At 43.9% G+C, this 22,500-nt stretch overlaps 1 protein-coding gene across 1 annotated transcript in view; it reads left to right on the forward strand.

Annotated features, from left to right (window-relative positions):
• The window catches only part of cdh13 (cadherin 13, H-cadherin (heart)), a 428,096-nt gene that overhangs the window by 154,834 nt on the left and 250,762 nt on the right, over positions 1-22,500 (forward strand). The window contains exon 3 of the mRNA XM_054733486.2: positions 16,920-17,131. Coding sequence (XP_054589461.1) covers positions 16,920-17,131 — 212 coding nt within the window. The remainder of the gene's footprint in view (positions 1-16,919; positions 17,132-22,500) is intronic.

The raw sequence follows: 22,500 nt of genomic DNA on the forward strand, positions 1-22,500 counted from the left end.
CTTCTCACCCTTTGCAAAGTTTCTCACTTTGCAAAGTATGTGTTTGTTGTATGTTTAAGGGTTGTTTACAATTTACCAAATTATGAATCTAATCCCTCTGGGTGTGCTTAGAATTTCTTTGAGGTAATATGGGAGTAACATAGAAATTACCCAACAAATATAGTGTTTTATTTTACAAATACCATTAAGAAACATTATTTTAATAACGAAACTGCTAAATACTTTCCAACAGTATAAAGATGTGTAGTGTATTTTGTCCGAGTGGGTTTGCCGTACTTTGATGTCATCGGCAGTCGAAGGACCCCGAGCCGATCTTGTACCGACACCAGCTCGGCAGAGGGTGAACGAGCCGAGGCGACGTCGTGCCCTGCTTCAGAAGAAGCGTCCAACGTGTTTTCACGCTTTCTCCGAGACATGTCACGTCGCTGAGTTATTAGCGCCGCGCGCTAACACGTCAATAGTGCAGCGTAGCCTGCTGGAGGTTTTAAGGGTTCAGATGAAAACACCCGACCTCTCAGGCTGCTCACACATCGATCTTAAGTTGTCGCTGTTGCGCTCACGCCGTAATACAGTATTAGATGCGGTTAAAGTCAGACATGAAAAAATAAATAAATTTTACATGAATAAGTGATGCTTAGCCTGGTGGAGGGAGGAAACCCTGTCAAGATCGTCAACGCTCATTTATCTTAACGCTATTGAAACATGTAAACCAAAAAGCATTATATCCACTGCTACCTTTCTAATTTTAAACTCAGTAACGTATGATGTAACTGCACCTTGCCCTGCCTGCTCCTCCTTGCTGCCGCCGACTGTGATCACAAGCAACAACATAGTAGTTCCCGCTGCTTCTTCGGGAAACTGCGCACAAAAAAAAACTTGGGATCTTGTAGGCGTGGCGGTGGGATTTCAGCCGTGGCGGCCCGTCACGGCTACGCCTATGTAAGGGAAACCCTGGGTGTTGTATGTAGAGAGCATTTTTTTTCATGTCCCCCCCAAAAATTACTCTCTGAAGTTTTACTGTTTATTGTCCCCCCCCCCACACAATTGAAATGGGATTTCCGCCCTTGGCGTTACCTACTACTAAACTTTGTAATGTAATGGAACATTGTAGTTTGTTCATTAAAAAGCATCTGCTTGTTTTAAGAAGTAGTAGTATAGATGCTAAAACAGTTCAGTTGTGTATGTGATTATCGAACATGATTAGCCAAAACAAATAAAGTGGCATGATGACAATATGTGGTTCTCTTTTGTTTTTAGCGTCATTTGTCGATATTGTGCAGTGGCCAAAAGCCACAAGCAGTGCAATGCAACGACCCCAAGTGTACTCTACTCCCCCCCCCCCCCCCCCCCCCCCGTGCAGCGGCCTCTCGGAGTTCCTGCTGCTCTAAACATTAAAATAATTATTTCATTTTCTGTTCCTCACTTCTGATTACCTTCAGTGGTGTCTGTTTGTTGCAACCAGCAGGTACAAAACCTAACTTGTTTTTATTTGACTATTTTTCTGCCCTGCTTGTTTATTATCTTCCTGCATCTCCTCTCAGTCCTAAAGAGAAACTGCTACCTGGGTTCATATATATTCACCTCATGAGTTACCTTTGAACTGCAGTTCTAAAAGATCTACCGACCGCTAAAACAGCGGGGTGCTCGCCGGCCGCATCAGTGATCGATGCGTCACCGAGGACAAAACGGGTGATGCGCCCCGCTCCACAGCAGGAAACGCATCAGGCACAAATAAAAGAATAAAAGACAGAAAACATAAAAGGAAATGAGCCGACATGAACGATCGCGTGTTAAATTAGTTTTTGAGGTGGCGACACCTGATTTGATAATGTTACTGTGGCCGTGCTCAGGACGCAGAAGTCTGGAGCGCGTCAACGATCAGAGCTTTGCATGCGCTAGCTGGTTAAGGTTAGGATGGGGGTGAGGGGAAGGTTAAATTGCAAGAGGGTAAAGGTCACAATTCGGTCAAATGTCCGTTTTACGGCGGGCGTCAGATACCGACGCTCTGGCACAGCGCGTTGCCTCCCAACGCGCAGGGTCTCGTCACCTGCTGTCTTTTCCGAGGACTGCATCTTGTCGGTCGTTATCACGTGACAGCGACTAGTCGATGACAGGCATAAAAAGTCACTACAGAGCGGTGAAGCCGACTAGTTCATACAACCCCTAGTGTGGAATATCACATCTTATTGGTCAAAATTAATGTGAATTAATTGCTACAGAAGGCTATAATAATAATGCATTGAACTTATACAGCGCTTTTCTAGACCCCCAAAGACGCTTTCACACACTCTCACCTTCACACACTGCTAGTGATGGTAAGCTACTTGTAGCTACAGCCGCCCTGGGGAGGTCTGACAGAGGCGAGGCTGCCATTTGGCGCCGTCGGCCCCTCTGACCACCACTAACACAGGCAAGTTGGGTGAAGTGTCTTGCCCAAGGACACAACAGCAGGATACCCCTGGCGGGAGCTGGAATCGAACCCATGACCCTCCGATCATGAGGCAACCCGCTCTACCACCTGAGCCACTGCTGCCCCAAAAGTTATACGATGCTTGTTATCATACTCCAACAGCAACTGCGGTGAAAATACTTAAATTTTTAAACCAAATATTCATGGCAGTGACAACAATACAAGCCGAGCTTTCCTTTAAACACTCAGAATAATCACATTAAAGCAATCTCTGGTTTTAGACACAACAGTGAAAGTTTAGCGCCGTAGCCTCTGAATGACAGAAGAAGCAAAACTGTTCAGAAAAAAGCGTCTGCAGTCAATCACAGAACCAAAGATGAGGAGGTATATCGCAGTTTACTGATCGCCCAACAATGACTTCATTCAGCAGCAGATTACGTCCTTCTGCAGGTTTCACACCTCCACACAAACATGTGGGAAGATGCTGCATTGTTTGGGTTTAAAAGGGATGTTCTTCCAAGTGTGTGTGTGTGAGTGTGTGTGTGTGAGTGTGTGTGTGTGTGTGTGTGTGTGTGTGTGTGTGTGTGAGTGTGTGTGTGTGCACGTGTGTGTGTGTGTGTGTGTGTGTGTGTGCACGTGTGTGTGTGTGTGTGTGTGTGTGTGTGTGTGTGTGTGTGTGTGTGTGTGTGTGCGCGCACCTCTACACTAAACTATGCTGAAAACAGGGCGGTGAGAAGAGGCAGCAATTTGAACAAAAGCAGATGTAACTCTTCCACTGAGTGTTGTCTTCACACCTTCATCTGAAACGTTGGAACCTGAAATTTCCTCCAAACGCAACAACAAAAAGATCACAACAAACAGCTTAATGACGTTGTGCTGCAGCTCAGGTCCTATCATCTTTCTCCAGATGCTTCCATCTTGTTTGCTGCCAAGCCATTTTGTTTTCCATAGTTTGAACTTTGTGTTGGTGACTGGGTTAGAGTTGGTATGTGTTATGCGTTCAAACATCTGTATGGATTAGCCTTGCCAGCAAGTTTGGAGGAAAAGCAGCTGGTTAAGATTCAGGAGAGGAGATCCCGTGGACGTAAAGCTCAAACAAAATGAAGAGAAAAGTGGAGAAAGTTCAGATCTTTTCTACAGCCCCGAACACTTGGGAGCACACAGATGGAATATTGAGGATCTGGTCCTGATGTTCCCCGGACGTGGCAGCAGGAGCTCCAGCAGCTCCACTCAGGTTTCAGACTGTGTTAGCAAGAGATTGTGGAAGGAGTGTCAGGAGTAGAGGCAGAGGGATGGCGGTGCATGCTGAGTACAGACTGTGTAATTCAGGACATATCACTGTAAAAGAGAGGATCTGTGCTCGGCTCGTTGGGGCTTCCTCCTATTATCTACACAAAGTTGTTTTTTCTACGATGAAAATCCGTTTTACACTCAGTTCTTCTGTTTGTTGTTGCCAGTGTGATTGCATTTAATAGTAATGGAGATATTTTAGTCCAGGGACTGTTGACCGTGTAGCTCTGAACGCGGGTGATTATTTCATGTGTTTTTATGCGACTCCAGCAGAGATCAGAGTGCTTTCCTCTGCCGAGCCTAGCTATCCTTGCCTAGCATCCAGCCTTGCCCCATCTCCTCCCGATGGGTCGCTTTCCCTGACACGGACAAACAAACACAGGCTCGGTTGAAGTTTGTGACGGTGCTCAAATAAACCTCTCTCACTCCTTTTTCAGATGTGTTGCTCTGGTTAACCTTGTTGAGCTTGGCTTGGCTTGGGGGGGGGGGGGGGGGGGGGGCTCAATCACTTACACTTCCATTTTTCCCCACGTAAAACTCAGCCGAGGAGTGCAATTATGTGTTGAAACGGGGCTAAATGAATTCATAAATAAGCAGGTGTAACCTTGAAATGGGCAACTTCAAAGCCCGAGCCTGAGGACTAAACATGTCCTGCTGGCACGTAGACACCTAGATGCTTCCTGCTCCGGTCAGCGTGAGGCATTCATGCAACATGCAAAACATGGACGAGTCTCTCTGTAGCTTGTTGGCTGCTGTAAAGCACGATTTATTCAAATAAAGATATTTGGATTTTATTTATGCAAACTGAACCTCCTGCTGGCTTCGCCCGAGTCCCTGAGAAACAGGTTTCCTGCTTGAACCACCGAACCAACAGCAAATAAATCAGTGCCGAAGTCAGCCGCTTGCTTTTTTCATGCCAAACTTTTCAAAAGAACAATAATATCTCCACATGCACCCTCTTGGAAGTGCAGCTTCAAATAATCAGAGTGTGATTTTGTGTCTTGTGTACAAGTCTGTGACTATCAGCAAACAGCTGAAAGGAGAGTCTGTGACGTTGTTTGCATCCTGATGAACGCTGCATCCCGGCGGGAGGAGTTCACGCTGCAATTATGACTAAGATTCTCAGGAAATCCTGTTCAAACCAAACAAGCCTCTGGTTTTTGTTTCTTTTGTCAAGGCTGGAAATAATGACTGCGAACATCTAAAGTGAGCAGCAAAAAGTGACGGATTAATATGGATGTGTTGCCCTCTTTGTGAGGTTTTTAGCAGGCTCGTAGACTTTGAATCTCCACCACAGTTCTGTAATGGTCTTGTAATGCAGCTGCAAATGTGAACGCTTATTATGCATCAAAACATCTGGAAAAATGAAGTAAAAATAAGTGTTGGCATGCAGGACTGGTTGCTGCAGACAAACGTTCACACGATGGATCCCAGTGACTGGCACGCCCTCCAGGTTGTTTTTTTTGCTGCTGACTGAAAAAGATGATTGTATTGTTATGATGCCGTACGGAAAGGATCCGTGGCGGCTAAAATCACAGGTGGCTTTAAAGTTTTGTAATGAGGAGAGGATAAAGATGTGTGGAAGCCTAAAGTACGCCGTTAAGCCTTCCGTTCACCTGATGCTGACTGACCATCGGCTCTGCCTTACAAGTCCTGTGTGTCAGGTTTTAACGGGACTAGTTCCAGGTTTATTATGTTGTGTAAACGCTGCGGCTGTGTGCTGCTATGCTGCCTCCGGTGAGGCGGCCGGTGTAAGTCAGGGAAATAACAAAGCACGGCTCACCCCGAGCCTCGAGCAGCAGAACACACAGCCGGCCATCCTTATCTCACACTAATTATTCTTTCCCTCTCCCAGTCCCATCTCATTCTTGTCTCCATTTTGCTGATTTACACTTTTGGGAAACTGTGAAACGGGAACTTTGGTGCACAGCAAACAGCAGCAGAGCAGAATCTGTTAACTGTGATAAGGAGTTGCACAGATCTGTTTTACAAAGCCCACTCTTAAAGAATAAACCATATTTTTATGCACCCGTGGAAAGATGAAAGTGATGTTGCAGTTAGCTTCACAGTCTGAAGAAGTGCTGAGGAGCTGCAAGCAGAACTGTCTTCCTCTCATAATCAGCTTTTGTGCTTATAGGGTATTAATTTAACGTCTCGGACCCTCAAGTAAAGAATATAAGTTTGATTCAGTGAAACATCATTACCTTGTTTTTCCTAAGAAATGCCAATGAGTGAATTTAGTTTTACCGTTTTCTAAAAATAAGAAGAATCATTGAGTAAAAAAGCCTTTTTATCTGGTTTAAAAAGTAGGAAAATGGCTAAAATCAGTGGGATTTGTTTTCTCTTCTTATGTAAATGTAATTCAGTTTCCATTTCTCCTTTGATAGAAACACAACTTAACTAATGCATCGATCTAATTTAATCTCTGTGCAAGTGGTGTGGAGGTGACCTTTTGTGCTACAGCTTTGGCCTGATTAGAATTTGGGAGAGTTCAGTTTGGGGTTTTTGTTGTTGATTTATTTAAATAAAGGACTGCAGTTGTTTTATTTCGTTTCACGGAGAGGTAGCTGAGGTCAGCTGTTCACCGACCTGGCTGTCTGACCACGCCTGGTTCTAAAAGTTCCCTGTTGATGAGAACATTTTAGGTCCAAACAGATGTATAAAATGTCTGTTCTGGAAAAGGAGTAAAGTTTGTGTTAGAATAAGTGAAGCACATCCTAGTTAACTAGTTAAGGTGACGTGTTTTTTTTTTCTGGTTCAACATGATCAGATAGTAGCGATGGGGCTGAGAGCCAAAAGGGTTCACATGAAGACCTCTGAAGATGTTTCACTTCTCATCTGAGGAGCTTTGTCACCTCTAACTGGAATATGGGAGAGTCAAGCTTATAGGCTGTAGTGGTCTGTTGTTATTTAATGAGCAGAAACTACTCTGAGTACCCCGCCTCTCCATCCCCGATGAGTCGCTGGCCTCTACTGAGAGGGAGTGGTTGTGTTGGTTAGACACAGGAAGGTGTGACTTAGACTGAAACTGCTTAGGAACGAGATTCAAAGCTGCATTATAGGTACTGGAAAGGTGAAATCTAAGCCCCGCCCCTATTTAAAGTGTGTTTTTCATGTTTGACATAGACTTCTTTTATTCCTCTCACCAACCATCTGTCTTCTCTGTCCAGAATGTGTAGTTTATCATCTTCAAAGGTGTGTCCCTTGTCCTTCAGGTGTAGGTGGGCTGCAGAGGCGGGACCTGAAGAGGTGGCTCTCCTGTGTTGTGCCATGCGTTTGTGTAATTCTTGTTTAGTTTCCCCAATCTGGACAGTCCTTTTTACATTGGACTGGACAATGGAAAGTCTAAATGAACCAGACCAGGACAGAGGAGATCCATGCAACCATCTCCAAAGTCGTTGCGCTTCGTTGGCTTTCTTTTACCTCATTGTTGTAACTTTCTTTTAATTTTTCTGCACATTTTTGCACCTCTTCTTGAGTTTATACCTCATTTATCAATTTGCTAGCAGGGTATTTATTTGCAGCATCAGAGTTGTGAAACGGTCGGACGTGTTTTGTTTCGTCTGCAGACCTTTTATCCTTCCATGTTTGTCACATTTAGGTCAGAAGTTTCAAACGGTGCTTCAGAGAAGAGTTCGACCAGATTGTTCTCTTTCACCGAGTGTTCTTCTCTTCCTGTTCATTCATTCTTTTCCTCAAAGCCACACATCTCAGTGGGCTCTGCCACCTCATCTTTTCCTCTCATCTTATCCTTTAGATGAATAACTGTGTTGCATTTCACCGCTGACACCTCCTTTATTAATACACCTTCTCTCAGGGTTTCAGCCTGTCCCTGACGAGCCAGTCACAACGATACCAGTATGTGGTGGTGTACAGGGTGTGTGTGTGGCATGTGTCCTAACTTAGCCCGTTTGAAAAGCATGTTTTAAAACCACAAACCGTCATTGACAAATGCGGTTTCTCACTTAGGAGCATCAGAAAATAAAACCTCCCATATTCCAAATGAGCTGCCTTCAGAATGTCTGTAAGGGCTGTCTCAGAGCTTTGTGCCGAATGGATCAGACTAAACATCTCAGAATGGATCAGACTAAACATCTCAGAATGTGTCAGACTAAACATCTCAGAATGGATCAGACTAAACATCTCAGACAGAATCGTTCACCAGAGCTCTGCAGGAGGGAAGGATCCCTGAAGAAAGTGGTCTGCCAGCAGTTTTTGCCTTCTGGCTTTGTGCAGCTAAATAAATGCTCATATATTTTATACATGCTGCTTTAGGAGTTCAGAGAAAGTTGCAAGTGAAGCTAAATGGGCAATGGAATAGAGTCGAGTCAGTCTCAATACTTTCAGTTTAGCTTACTTTGAATTTTTGTGTCCATGAAAAGAAAAACTGGTGCGTGCCTAATTCCTGTTTTGTTAGAAAATTGAGTTGGAGCACCGCAGAAGAGTTCAAACCCACAACAAAACCCAACACGTGCACACGTTTCAGCAGCGAACGTGGTTGTATTGCATTATATTGAAAGCATGAGCATAAACACACAAGTCTGTCTCGCCTGATGTTTCTTCCATCTGACTAGATGGCTGGGGCAGGAGCTAAATCCTGGATGAGGCTTCTACCTTCAGGAGCCCTGTAGTTTCCAGAAATCTCTCCGAAGCGTTATCGTTGTGAATGAAAAGCCCGCGTCTTGTTACGGCTCTGTCCCAGAGATGGGTCTCACACAAAGCGCTGTGATGGGGGAACTCGGGGGTAAAATGCATTCCAGACTGTAAATACATTTTCAAAAGCAGTCCCCTCTTTAACGCCAGGTGATTATGTGAGGGAGGTGTTCTCCAGAGCCTTTTTCATGTGGCTGAGCACACTCTGTCTGGTTAGACACGGCAGCTATCAGCTCAAACACACCCGCGCTGCCACCTTTCAGATTACTCCTCTGATTCTCATCGCTCCCATCGTGGAGACGTGACATTTTGTTACAAGACAGAAAATAGTCTTCAGAGCACCTCAAAGGAAAACTTTCCTACCAGACAGGAGAGGAAAAATCTCATTTGTATGGCCGACAAAGACTGGAGCCAGCATAAATATCGTCTGATAATGACACGTTTCTACTTCACACAAGTGGATTTGATGCCTCTACTTATCTAAAAGAAGTGAATCTAAAATCTAAAAATCACAAAACGTTCAATTCCAGATGAAGCTGACAGTGACGTCTCACAACGATCGCCACAGTAAGGAAGTGAATACGGTAAAGTCGGTAAGACTGTAGTTCTGTGAGAATCCAGCAGTGGGTTCTGATTTAATCTGTGTATAAATAGATAATACTGTACATTTAGTGTTGTGTGTTCTAAGACAACGTGGAACCCATTTTAATGTGTGTGATGTCTGGTAAGTGGACACGTGAGCACATCACACTTTTACAAGCTTTCAAATATAAAATCTCATTTATAGCATTTTAAAATCCCACATTGATTCAACACACGTCAACATTTCATTGACACATGAATTACACACTACTTTATATTTGTTTTAGTAAAAATGCTCTTCTACACTGTGGATTAGTGGAAACTAACTAACCCTAACCCTAACCAGACTAATGAGGTCACTGTGCCGGCCGCGTGGCTGAGGGTTAAGGTTAGGGTTAATGGTCAATCTTAACTCCGGCCCTCAGCTATGGTTGTGAACGTTGCATCATCGCTAAAAGAACAAGGTTCCAGATTGGGCTTCAGTCGTAAAGATGAGGAAGAGGCTTCATCATTCAGGAAGGTCTTGATGTAGAGCTGTTGCTCCCGAACATCTGCAGGAGTAAGCTATGATGGTTCAGCTGGAATTGTCTTAGCATGTTTCACTGCGGCACACCTAGAACCCTTTAGAGGTATCATGTAAGTTCCTTCTAGCGTGGAAACGACCGAGGGATGCTAGAGAATGTCTGTAGAGAGAGGGCTTCCTGGTTGTTCCTACAGGAAGTGCTGCTTTAGCGACCCATGGCCTTCAGATTAACACTAGAGTAAACGATCGACGACCAGCATCTTTCAGAGTCAGAGGACTCCAAAGTGCTTTACACTGCAGTGAATCATTCATCCATTCACACACACGTTCACACAGTCATGCTACAATGTAGCCACAGCTGCACGGGGCGCACTGACAAAGGTGAGCCTGCCAAGCACTGGCGCCAACGGTCCCTCTGACCTCCGCCAGTGGGTCAAGTGCCTTGCCCAAGGGCACAACAACATTCTCTGTCAGGATCAATCCTACTACCCTTCAATTGATGGACAACCCGCTCAACCTCCTGAGTTACCGCTGCCCTGGACTAACCAGCATCCAGGATGGATCCAACATCTCGTTTATCCCTCGGTATCTGGAGTTGGTATCCATCCATTCATCCATCTTTTAACCTGATTTCCTCTTAGTCCGAGTTGAAGGAAAACAAAAACGAAGCAGTGTGGTTCCAGGGTTGGTTCTAGTCCACCACAGTCTCCGTCTCGTGTATTTTCAGTTTCTTGTTTCTCCTTTCAAACCTAAAAGGAAACCTTTGAAGTGATGTCTTGCTGTTGGGAAAGCTGATGGAAACGATTTAAGCCTGAAGTAACGATTGCCCTTGGTGACAAAGTTGCTGGAACTCTTTCCTTTCTCCACAGGGTCTTTTAGCCTGAAAGGAAACAAAATGTCACACTCCATGAAAACCTTGAACACCCAAATCCATACCCCGCTTTGCGTCTTGAATTGTCACTTTGGTGATTGTAATCCATGTTTAGCACAGTCCTTTAAACCACGAGCCAGAGAGAAGTGGGTGTGTGGTGGTACAGATGCTGAGTGGGGTAAGTTTCATCCTGTCATTGTTGTCTGACTTCAAAGCCACCATTTCACTGTGTTCACCAGGGAAATCCCCTAAAACCCGACAACATTAGAATACCATCAAACACTCAGTCTGCCTTTGAAATGCCACTGACACTGTTTGGCGCTGCAATTTGCCGGCTCTAAAGAGCACACCCGTGTTATTGAAATAAATCTGAGGCTGGTAATGGGAATGGAAATGAACCCGTCTTGGTGTAGAAGTGAGAGCTGAATATCGAGTTGGAGTCTTGTTTCCCCAGAAAGACGGTTGTTGACTTTGTAGCTCGTTCTCCTTGTCGTTGTAGTCTCACCACTTCCTTCATCCTCTGCCTGATTTTATGTTCCCTTCTTCTTCCTGTTTTCCTATTCATCCCTCTGGTGCGCTGTCCTTCCTCTCTTCCAGATGAGAGAAGATGATTCTGTCTGCAGGGAAGAGTTCGAGACGCCCACACTTAGAGAAACAAAAACCAGTTTAAACAGGAACAAAGGTTAAGTGTATATAACGAGGTCTCTGATGGACTCCAGCCCATTGATTTTATTCTCAGACGCTCCTAATGGACTTTTTCCTCTTCACCTGCTACTATTGCACAACAAGATTGACATGTGTGGACCGTTTATGTGACATTTCACTGTGAAACATCAACAATTACCGTTTCAGCAGCAGGATGAAATCTATCATTTACATTAGTGGTTTGATGTCGCGCTAACTGCACACGAACCGCTGCTTTGTTCTGCTAAAAACCTATTTTCTAAAGCAAAGTAGCTGCATGTGCCGAGCACAAAGATCGGACTGGTTCTGTGCACGTATCACATATGGGCCATTCCCATCTGTACCGGGTCGGCCCGGGCCGGGTAGCCCCAGTCGGCCCCAGCCTGGCCCGGTTGATTCCACACATCCTTGTCTTAAGCCCATGTGGGCTGATTCTACCCACCAATCAGAGGCTTGCTCTAATGGAAGGTGTGAATGGGCTGATTCTACCCACCAATCAGAGGCTTGCTCTAATGGAAGGTGTGAATTTGCTGTCAGCAGTGGGTGTGTCGGCCCTGGTCGGCCTGAAGCAGACTCCCTCGAGAAGAGGGTTGAGAATGAGCCTTGGTTGGCCCGGAAAAATACCAGGCCACCCAGATATGTAAACAACCTACGCTACCCGGCCCGGGCCGACCCGGTACAGATGGGAATGGCCCAATAGGGTCTACTATGTGTTCATAATTACTAATGTCATTTTTATGCATATTCAGGTCAACAGCGGCTCAGGGGTTAGAAGTTGGCCTTTGGTCTGTGGGTTGTTGGTTCCAATCCAGACTCCATCCGTGTCAGTCGTTGGGTGACACGCTTCACTTGCCTGCAGGTGGTGGTCAGAGGGGCCGCGTCGGTGTGCCTCAGGGCTGTGTGTGAATGGATGAATGATTCTCTGCAGTGTAAAGAGCTTTGGAGTCCTCTGACTCAGACAGGAGCTCCACAAGTGCAGATTTTTTATTATTTAAACTTATTAAATTTATGTTGTCATTTAAAACTTGCACTAATGAGCTCTGCAGACTCATTTGGTTCCAACTATAAAAATATACAAACACAGAAAATTCTTTCAAAGAGAAAGACGCATTAGTGATCAGTATATACAGTGGGGCAAAAAAGTATTTAGTCAGCCACCGATTGTGCAAGTTCTCCCACTTAAAATGATGACAGGGGTCAGTAATTTACATCATAGGTACACTTCAACTGTGAGAGACAGAATGTGACAAAAAATCCATGAATTCACATGGAAGGATTTTTAAAGAATTTATTTGTAAATCAGGGTGGAAACTAAGTATTTGGTCACTTCAAACAAGGAAAGTCTCTGGCTCTCACAGACCTGTAACGTCTTCTTTAAGAAGCTTTTCTGTCCTCCACTCGTTACCTGTATTAATGGCACCTGTTTGAACTCATTATCTGTATAAAAGACACCTGTCCACAGCCTCAAACAGTCAGACTCCAAACTCCACTATGGCCAAGACGTAAGAGCTTTCGAAGGACACCAGGAAAAGAATTGTAGACCTGCACCAGACTGGGAAGAGTGAATCTACAATAGGCAAGCAGCTTGGTGTGAAAAAATCAACTCTGGGAGCAATTATCAGAAAATGGAAGACATACAAGACCACTGATAATCTCCCTCCATCTGGGAGCTAAATCGCGACATGGAGATGACTCGTTGATGCCACAACTTCCCTTCTCTGCCGTAAACCTTAAACCAGTGTATACCCTGGTCGTCAGGGACCACCGTCCTGCGTGTTTTCTATGTCCGTCCGTCCATCCATCCATCCATCCGTCCGTCCATCCATCCATCCATCCATCCATCCATCCGTCCGTCCATCCATCCATCCGTCCGTCCATCCATCCATCCGTCCGTCCATCCATCCATCCATCCATCCATCCATCCGTCCATCCGTCCATCCGTCCGTCCGTCCATCCGTCCATCCGTCCGTCCGTCCGTCCGTCCATTTTCTTCTGCTTATCCGGAGTCGGGTCGCAGGGGCAGCAGCCTAAGGCGAGAGGCCCAGACTTTCCTCTTCCCAGCCACTTGGGCCAGCTCCTCCGGGGGAATCCCAAGGCGTTCCCTGGCCAGGTGAGAGACATAGTCCCTCCACCGTGTCCTGGGTCTACCTTTAGGTCTCCTCCCGGTTGGACGTGCCCGGAAAACCTCACCAGGAAGGCATCCAGGAGGCATCCTGACCAGATGCCCGAGCCACCTCAACTGGCTTCTCTCGATGTGGAGGAGCAGCGGGTCTACTCCGAGCCCCTCCCGGATGACCGAGCTTCTCACCCTATCTCTAAGGGAGAGCCCAGCCACTCTGTGGAGAAAACTCATTTCGGCCGCTTGTATCCATGATCTCGTTCTTTCTGTCACTACCCAAAGCTCATGACCATAGGTGAGGGTAGGAACGTAGATCGACCGGTAAATCGAGAGCTTCGCCTTCTGACTCAGCTCTCTCTTCACCACGACAGACCGGTACAACGCCTGCATCACTGCAGATGCAGAACCAATCCACCTATCGATCTCACGCTCCAGTTTTCCCTCACTCGTGAACAAGACCCCGAGATACTTAAACTCCTCCACTTGGGGCAGGACCTCAAACCACACACGTGTCAAAAATGAATGAGTGGTATAAAGATTTTTACGTCTATGAACACATAACTGTGTATTTTCTCACGGATTCTTTTCTTCATTAAAGCAGAACATGAAGTTTACTTTTTGCTTTTATTCGACCTGTTTTGACAGTTTTATTCAACGGTATAAAGTTTCTCACTGGCTTTGCTTTTCGTCTGTGGGAAAACACTGACGAAGCAAAAACAAGTCTAAGGTCAAAAGTCACCACCTCGTCCGTTGCACCGAGAACAAGAGAAGATGAGATGGAGCTGCTCCCTTCTCTCTGCTTACTTCCTTTGGAGTTATTCCGTGTGATGGATGTTATCACCAGAGATCGGTGGTCATCGATCTGGAAGCTTGAATCCACCAGTGGAAAAAGACATTTTTCTTTTAACGTGGATCCACCTTTGACCTGTGACATCATCATTTCCCCCAGATCAAAGTTGATTGTGATATAAAAATCTGTCATTCAGACTCGACTGTCAGAGAAGAATAATGCAACATTTATCATTCATGATAGACATTAGGCAGCAGATTAGCCGAGCACTGACAGCTCATATTAATATTTGTGCACTGGTTTTAGTTCAATATGAGATTTTTTGCTGTCTATTTAGAATTTTTGCATCTAATATTTTCTTTAATGCGTTGTGCTCTTGTCTCTGTCCTCATGAGCCACAGACTGAGCTCTGACTTTCTGCTTGGTACGTCCACTCGTCTGCAGCATGAGTCGAAGTGGAAGTCTGACCTGAGCGCCACTGTGTGATGCTTTCACCAGCCCAGAATATGCTTCACCATCAATGTTAAAAGCACTTAACTCTTTTGCCCCTTTTGAAAAACCACAAATTCATCAGTATTGGATGGTGATATTGCAGTCACGGTGGAAAATGGGCCGAGATGTTGGACAGAAGCATATTTTGTTCTAAATTTAACAATTTCAACACAGATGTGTTCGTGTTACTGAGAAATATTAATATTACTGTTAATGCTGGTAGTAAAAAAATGACTGTAAAAAGATTTAAGTACATTTTACTTTTTATTATGAAGTTTCATTTTTTTAAACCGTCGTTTTTCTCAAAGTGAAACAAAAGTCAGATTGTGGTGTTTTAAAGTTCAAGTCCCATTTGTTCTCTGCATTTGACCCGTCCTCTGGAGGAGCGGTGAGCTGCAGACACAGCTTTGAACCCCCAACCCGACCCCTTAATGCTGAGTATCAAGGGAGGAGGCATTTTTCAAAGCCTTTGGTATGACCCGACTGGGATTTGAACCCCGATCTCCCAGTCCCAGTGCATACACTACCACTAGTCCACTTAGCTGGTTAATCAAACTGAAACTATTAATAAAACCCAAATGAGACAAATCTCATATTCATGATAACGGTGTGTGTGGGTGTGGAGCACACAACAAAAACAGCTATGCTGAACTTTGCTTTGCTTCCTGGAGTTCTGCCAAGTGTGCGTCAATGAAATATTTACAAAAGTAAAACCAAATATCATCAATGTAGAAGAACAAGAACACCGTCTGAAGCCAGACTGACGGACGGCTCTTATCTTCACAAATGAACACACGTCTGTTTTACATGAAACTGGACCTAGACGGAGTCACCGCTTCAACAACATTTCATTTCATCCTTTTTGCATTGAAAACGTTTTTAAAGGCGGTTTGTTTCTGCTGTTACAGAATGTTGCGTCATCAACGTTAAACAGAGGAAACCAGATCAGAAACTAAAGCGATTTTTGTTGTTTCTGTTGGACTCCAACATATAGTGGTAATAATAAAACCCGTTCTGTGAGATAAGTCAGGATATTGCACTGACATCAAAACTGTTAGTGTACAATTTATCGGTCTCGTTTTTTAATTAGCTGGCTGGACATCAGTACATGCCTGGAGCTGGGCTGCGTCTTCAGAGACGCCATTGATCTCCAAGCTGCTCTAAAAACCTTCATAAAGCCGAGTTCAAACGTAATCTGGGTCTCTCTGTAGAGGCGGTCCCAAAGTGAACCGAACACACAGAGTAGACGCTCTCACATTCTCCCTCCACTTGTTTCTTTTACCTTAAATGTTCAATCAGGTCTTTCTGTAGCAGGTAACACGTCATGCACATACTTGGACATTCTGTCATGTCAGTTTTTGCAGAGACGTTGGATATTGTTCACAGTTTTGGGTCGACTTTATTTTGATCCAGTCCCAAATAATTATGTTGACTGATTCTGGTTAAGAACTAACTACTTATTAGAAAACAAGCTGATAAATGCCACAGAATGGATATTTTGGGACATGTGAAAATCCAAGATGTGCCTTTCATGATGTTAGCGTTTTATTTATTTTGCGTTATTTTAGTTATTTACTATAGCTTTTTGCCTCATTTAACAGAATATCAAGAAAACACAAAGCTGTTTGAGCTGAAGGTGTGTTACCATGGCGATCAAAAAGACCCACCTGCCTCCCTGTTCAAACATCGCCGGCTAATCGTGCTTCGTACCGTTTAGAAGTCTTCCTTCACGTTCACACTCACGCTGAAGGTTACAGGGAGACGTGCTTTTTGCTGTACTTGTGTCTTCCAGTCAGCTCCATGTGTACCCCCCCCCCCCCCCCCCCCCAGCCACAAGAGTAAGATCCATCATGGGAGGCCGAGGTTAAGAGAAGGTGACGGATGAGGGTGGAGGGGATTGTCAGGGCTAAGGGTGAGGGAAGGCCCGCGGGGATCATGGTGCAACGCCGATGGGAGTGTGTGAAAGAGATAAAGAGAGGATGAACATGATCAGAAGAGGTAATTCTTGGTCGAGACTTTGGCGGTATCTCCCAAAGTCAGGCGAGACCGCTTACACCACGTTGAAGGGAACTCAAATATGAGTCATTTCTTATTTTCTTGTGTAATAAATCCATGTTCTCTCCCTGCTTTGTAGCAGTAGAAACAACATTCCTGCAAAAGTCCACCATGGGTAGCGTGTTTCGCGCTGGGTTTTACATTTTGGAGCAACTCATTTGAATATGAGCTCCCTGACTCTTCATGAAGGCTTGCTGACACCTCTTCAGATCATGCTACTCTTTGCACAGGTTATATGTATATCTTCAGGGTGTCTGTTTACACCTAAAAGTCTTGCTTTTATGTGTTGTTTGACAGCTCCTCACGTTTTTTCTCTCCTTCCACTGCAGTGTGCTCCTCAGCTGCTGTCAGATCAGGCTTATTTTTCTTGACACTTCTGTTGTTTCTAATTTGTTCAGAGTGATGCCAAAACTACTTCTGTGTGTTCTGTGTTTTGTTTCTTTCCTTCAGTTGAGTTTGATGACTGTGCGGGGAACGAGGATGTGACGTTTGATGTGTCAGATCCCAGCTTCCACGTCGATCAGCATCTGAATCTGGTCCCTCAACAAGACGTTTCATACAGTGGGCCCGTCATGCTTATCCACGGGTTCGGGGCACATGCAGACGACCTGGCTCAGGTGGATGTCATTGGACTCCCGGTTGAGTCAGCACACACTCTCAGGGTGAGTAGTGGGACTTGTTTACCAAATCATTTTGATATGTACAACAAAAGTATACAAAAAGCTGCATAAAGTCAAGTTAGGAGCAGAAAATCATCAGTTCCTGCCCTATGATTCCCTCATATGTGATTTAACAAAATGAATGATAGAAAAGTGATTAGTATTTAAAGGGAACATATTGTGCAAAACTCACCTTTTGCCTCCGTTAGTGCTGCCGTGTGGGTCTGTGCTGACACTGTAAATACTGCAAACATGGAAAAAATCCATCCATTCTTTATAAGTCCGTGTTTGGTTTTAGAAACTATTTCCCTAAAACAAGCAGTTTCAAAAAGTTCCTGTTTGTGATGTCACAAATAGCACCACCCCTCATCTTGTGAAGAGCAGCTGCTTTACTCCGAGCCGCTTCCTGGTGTCAGAGCTTCTCAGCTTATAGCAGCCCGTGTGGGGGATGGGTAGGTGTGGCCAGCTCCAGCTTGTTTATTTATTTATTTATTTAAGTAACGGCGCCCTGAACCAGGTAGTTTTCTAAGGTAATGAAAATGTCAAACATAAAACTGCTGAAATGACTTTCTGTGAGAGGGATTTTGTGGAAATAACTTCATGAACATGTTTTTGTTTTATAGACAATAGAACTATTAGAACTTAATAAATAAAAAACATTATACTCTCTTTTAACACATTTTGGTGGCAAAATATCACTTATCCACATTTTTCCTGAATGCCCAACAACTTCCTTGATTCTGGTTGGACTAGATGCCCTTGGACTTTTTAATCTGCAAATAAAAATCCTAAACAGACAAATTAGCCAAACCGTGGAGCTCATTTCTGGAATATATCAATGTAAAACTGCATTGTTGGTTCTTTTTTGAAACACATAAAAGGTTTAAATTTACCTTGCTGACGTTTTGTTTGCGGCTGCAAACATCCTCAGAGCTGACGCTGATGGTGGCGTCACTTCCTACTCCATTTATGAGCGGGCAGCAGAGGACGTTGTCACCCTCTGCTGCCCGCTCTCCCCTCTCCGATGATGCAGTCCCATGCACGATCCAACGAGTAAACTCCATCGTCTCTGTTCATGGTCCCGTATCCACGTCTCCCTATCTCTATAGCTTCCTTTATCCATCTTTTGTATTTCTGTTGTTCGGTGTTTATGATCCTTGTGTTGTCCCAGTCCATTATATGGTTTTCTCGTGTGCAGTGATCTGTTACGGCTGACTTCTTTATTGTGCTTTCTGCTTCTTGTTTTGCTGCTCTTGTGTGTCTTTGACTTGTAACAATAAACGGAGTAGGAAGTGACGCCACTATCAGCGTCAGCTCTGAGGAAGTTCGCAGCCACAAACGAAACTGTCAGCAAGGTAAAGAGAAACCTTTTATGTGTTTTAAAAAAGAACCAACAATGTAGTTAGAACATCAACCCAGCAAGAACGTACCAGAGATGATCTATGTAAAATATTTGCTATTTTGACCAGAATATTGTCCAACTTATGTGAAAATTTTGGGTTGCTCTCCAAGGTGCTGAAGCCAACTTCTGTACCATTCCTTTGTTCTACTTTCCTACTTTATGGTTTTCTTGAAATAATATTTTATAGATAGATGTGTGGTGGTAAAAAAGTAATCACTTATTTCTAATAAATTAGTTTGTGCCTGTTTAAGTTTACAAACAAATATTAGACCAAAAGCACCCAACACCGCCCCAAAGCAACACATGAACCTTGCACTTTCATCTTTGATGAGGAACTGCTGGCTGCAGTTTTCCAGCAGGTAAAACGACACATTTGTCTGTGTTGACTTTTTCCGTTGCTATTTTTGTATCAGGAAGAGCTCCCGGCAGTGTTCCTTTAGGCTCTGATAAAACCTGTTTACTGTGATTACTCAAAGCTAAGCTAATTGGCTGCAAAAATGATTGTTCACTTACTAACGATGCTTAATTACCATAGCAACACCAATCTCAGCCTGTTGCTGTGAAAATGTCTCACCAGGCTAAACCGAGGCTGAGAGTGTGGATGAATAAAAGTCAACAAAACTGGTTTGAATATGAAAATGTTAGAAGAAAACTTTATTTTTGTAGAGTGCTCCAGAAAGCTCTTCTAATAAAATGAAATCTATTTATTCTCCTTATGTCAGACTGTTATTTAGCAAAGTAAACCAAAGCCTAACAACAGAAATCTGCTTTGGGGGTTAAATCCAGGTTCTGTGCTCTTCACACAGCGCTCATACTTCAGTGTTTTTAATTGCAAATAAGATAAATGAAAACTCACATTCATGAACGGTTCTGAGGCATCTGTTGTCAGTCAAATCCCTGCATACGTTTAGATTTCTAATCATTTATAAATGCAAAGCACGCTCATACGACCTTAATTATCGACTATTAGCATAATTGCTCTTCATCAGAGATGTTATGCTGCAGAAAAACAGCAATTTTTGTAGGTTATTTTTGAACAAACCCGATGCAGGGTGGTTAAAACTTTTTATTGTAAAACAGGAAGAATCTTTGTGTTTCCTGTAAAACGAGTATATTGGTTTGATATTTAGAGGAAATAAAAACAAGGTTTGACGACGGACTTGAGGTACTGACGATGACAACAGCTGTTGTGTTCTGTCGTGAGCGCTCTGTTTACAGGAAATGGCAACAATGACATGAATAAACTGTTATCCACAGCCTTGAGACCCAACTACAGAACATTGTTGTTTATGTAGATTGTTGTTAAATGCATTTTATTTAGATTTAGTTGTAAGATGTTGCATAACAGCAACATGCTCCATTTCCTGTTTAACATGCTTACACAGACAGTGGCGTGTTTTTGGTAGTCAGCGCTCATCAGCAGTCAACAACAGCCACGTGTTTTTGTTTATAGAATCAACGTCAAAGTGTCATCAGGGAGACGAAGTGACAGGAATCTTTTATGAGTGAACCTTAGCTATCTGATATAAGCTGAAACTCAACATAGTCATGGCAGGTCATTTTGGGATCCTGCAAATACAGCCAATTCATTGTGATGTGATGTCCCTCACCACAATAATAAAACACTGATTATCTCAATGTGGAAATTCTGCATTTTTGATCCTAGGTTTTCCACGTGATTTTAAAATAAGGTTTTTTCACCTTTTCTTCATTTTAAAATCCACTTTTACAGCAGACAGTGTTATTCCCTAAAGTGCTTAACCCTCCCACTGTCCTCATGGGTGACCCCGCCAGGAAAGTTGACCAATGAGATGGGTTGATGGTTCATCCCTTGAGGTCCACATGGCAGGGTGGTGCTCACTTCTCATCCCTGCCACGTGGACCTCAAGGGATAAACCATCGACCCACCTCATTGGTCAACTTTCCTGGCGGGGTCACCCATGAGGACAGTGGGAGGGTTAAAAAACATTGCAAAATGGATATTCTCTTAAAACAACTACAGTCATCACATGCTAGAAGGCCATATAAAATTGTTCTCAGCGGGAGAAATGGGAAGCAACTTTGGAGGAGTTGGTGACAAAATTGTAAAAATGACGAAACTGAAATGTAAATAAGACACATTGAGTTGTGTCTGACAAAATTATCACAGAATTATCACAATTTGCAAAAAATGTGTAAACTATTTAAAATAATATCATGCAGAGTAATGCAATCAGACCAAATGCAAATTAGCTGAGGTCCTTACCTATATCTATTAACTCATTCACTGCCAGCCGTTTCCTGACCAGAAAAGTCCCGCGCTGCTGGTGTTTTTCAGCATTTTCACAGTTTTTTAAGAGTCACAGAACGTTGCGCGCTAGGATAAGGTCAGCGCCAAAACAACCGACACAAAGCGGAGACTCACCTCTTACATCAGGAAGAATCAGCGCTGTTCTGCCTTCCAGTCATTTTAGTTCATTGTGTAAAAGTTTTATGAACGTGCTTTTATTTTGACATGGAAAACACCCGTAGAACAGGAAGTGCTGTGTACGCTTTTATTTTGACATGGAAAACACCCGTAGAACAGGAAGTGCTGTGTACGTGAGTTACTAGCAACGCGCGCTGATGCGGAGAGATCGGTAAAAAGAGGGAAAGACGTTCTAAAAATTCTGAAAACCGGCAAACCTTTGCTTAACTCTTGAAGAAGCAACGCCTGTATGTATTCATATTTGTTTTACACAGTTTTATTGATACATTTGTGCTGAAGACAAGTTTGTGGAGCTAGCTAAACAAGTGGACATTTCTGGCTACTTCTTTCTGTCAGCAGTTGGCGTTGTTGCACTGCGTATTAAGCTAATAATAATTCATTTAGCTGTTGTTACTGTTGAAATATGCCATCTCCGTTTGTGGGCAACCCGTTTCATTCACAGGTGATTTTATTTAGCAGTTATAGGCTTTGAATTCTAATTTATATTTACTGTGAATTAGATATCAATGAAGAGAGAGAGATGACTCCATTGTTTTTCTTTTCTTTTTCAGTTTTACTCTGTATTGTAAGCGACAGCAAGTATGTGTAATAAGTTTGGAGACTACAAGAACACATCTTTCGTCATTGAGTCAGAGTTTAGCTCACTGTCTAGTTGAAACTACCACTACGTCTCAGGGAGGACAGTACAAGCGCGTTTCAAGCGTTATCCATTCTTTCATAATCCGTTGTTGAATTGTGATCGGCAGAAGCTTTTCCGTTCGCGCCTCACCTTTTTTACAGCAGCGGCCCAAAACGATCTCCTAACACATGGACGTTCTGCTTCCTGATCACGTGACGTGTGACGTACGCGGATGAAGATCAGCTTTAAGCTTGGTTTATGCTTGACGCATTCACTTTCCGCTTGGTGATGCGGCTCGCGGATGGAACGCGCTTCACAACTCGCAGCGTTTATGGTTCATGCGGCTCGTCTCTGCGGTGAGCCAATATTCTCCCAAACTGTAGGGGGCAGCATGGAGCTCTACGGCATGCATCCAACACTACACCATAGTAGAAGTAGAAATTACTGTTTACAACACGGCATTCCAGCATTTTTAACAGCGTCCTCGTCTTTTCCGACAGTGCGAGCTATTTCTCTCCAAGAATTATTAACAACATGTTGATCACGGTGATCTCTGAGAGCTGAATCATACACATGTCTGTATTTACCAACCTCTGCCATACTAGTTCTTGCCTGTCCGCCATTTTTTTCCGCGTGTTAAGAAATTTTCTGAGGTGCGTGTTGCGGAAATTCTGAGCCGTGCGGAGGCGCGGTGGAGGGGCGTGGTTGTTAAAATGACGCAACTTTTCCGCGCGGAGCCGTGCGGACCTCGCGGACGCGTCAAGCATAAACCAACCTTTAGAGCTGGGATGTTTGTTCTCATGGTGCGGGGGCTCGTCCGACGCCCACACAGTAAATAAATGCAAATGACGACTTTGGCAGTGCTCGAGTTAAGCTGAACTACT

This window comes from Nothobranchius furzeri, chromosome 4, assembly GCF_043380555.1.
Source record: "Nothobranchius furzeri strain GRZ-AD chromosome 4, NfurGRZ-RIMD1, whole genome shotgun sequence".
In the NCBI taxonomy this organism is placed as follows: domain Eukaryota; kingdom Metazoa; phylum Chordata; class Actinopteri; order Cyprinodontiformes; family Nothobranchiidae; genus Nothobranchius; species Nothobranchius furzeri.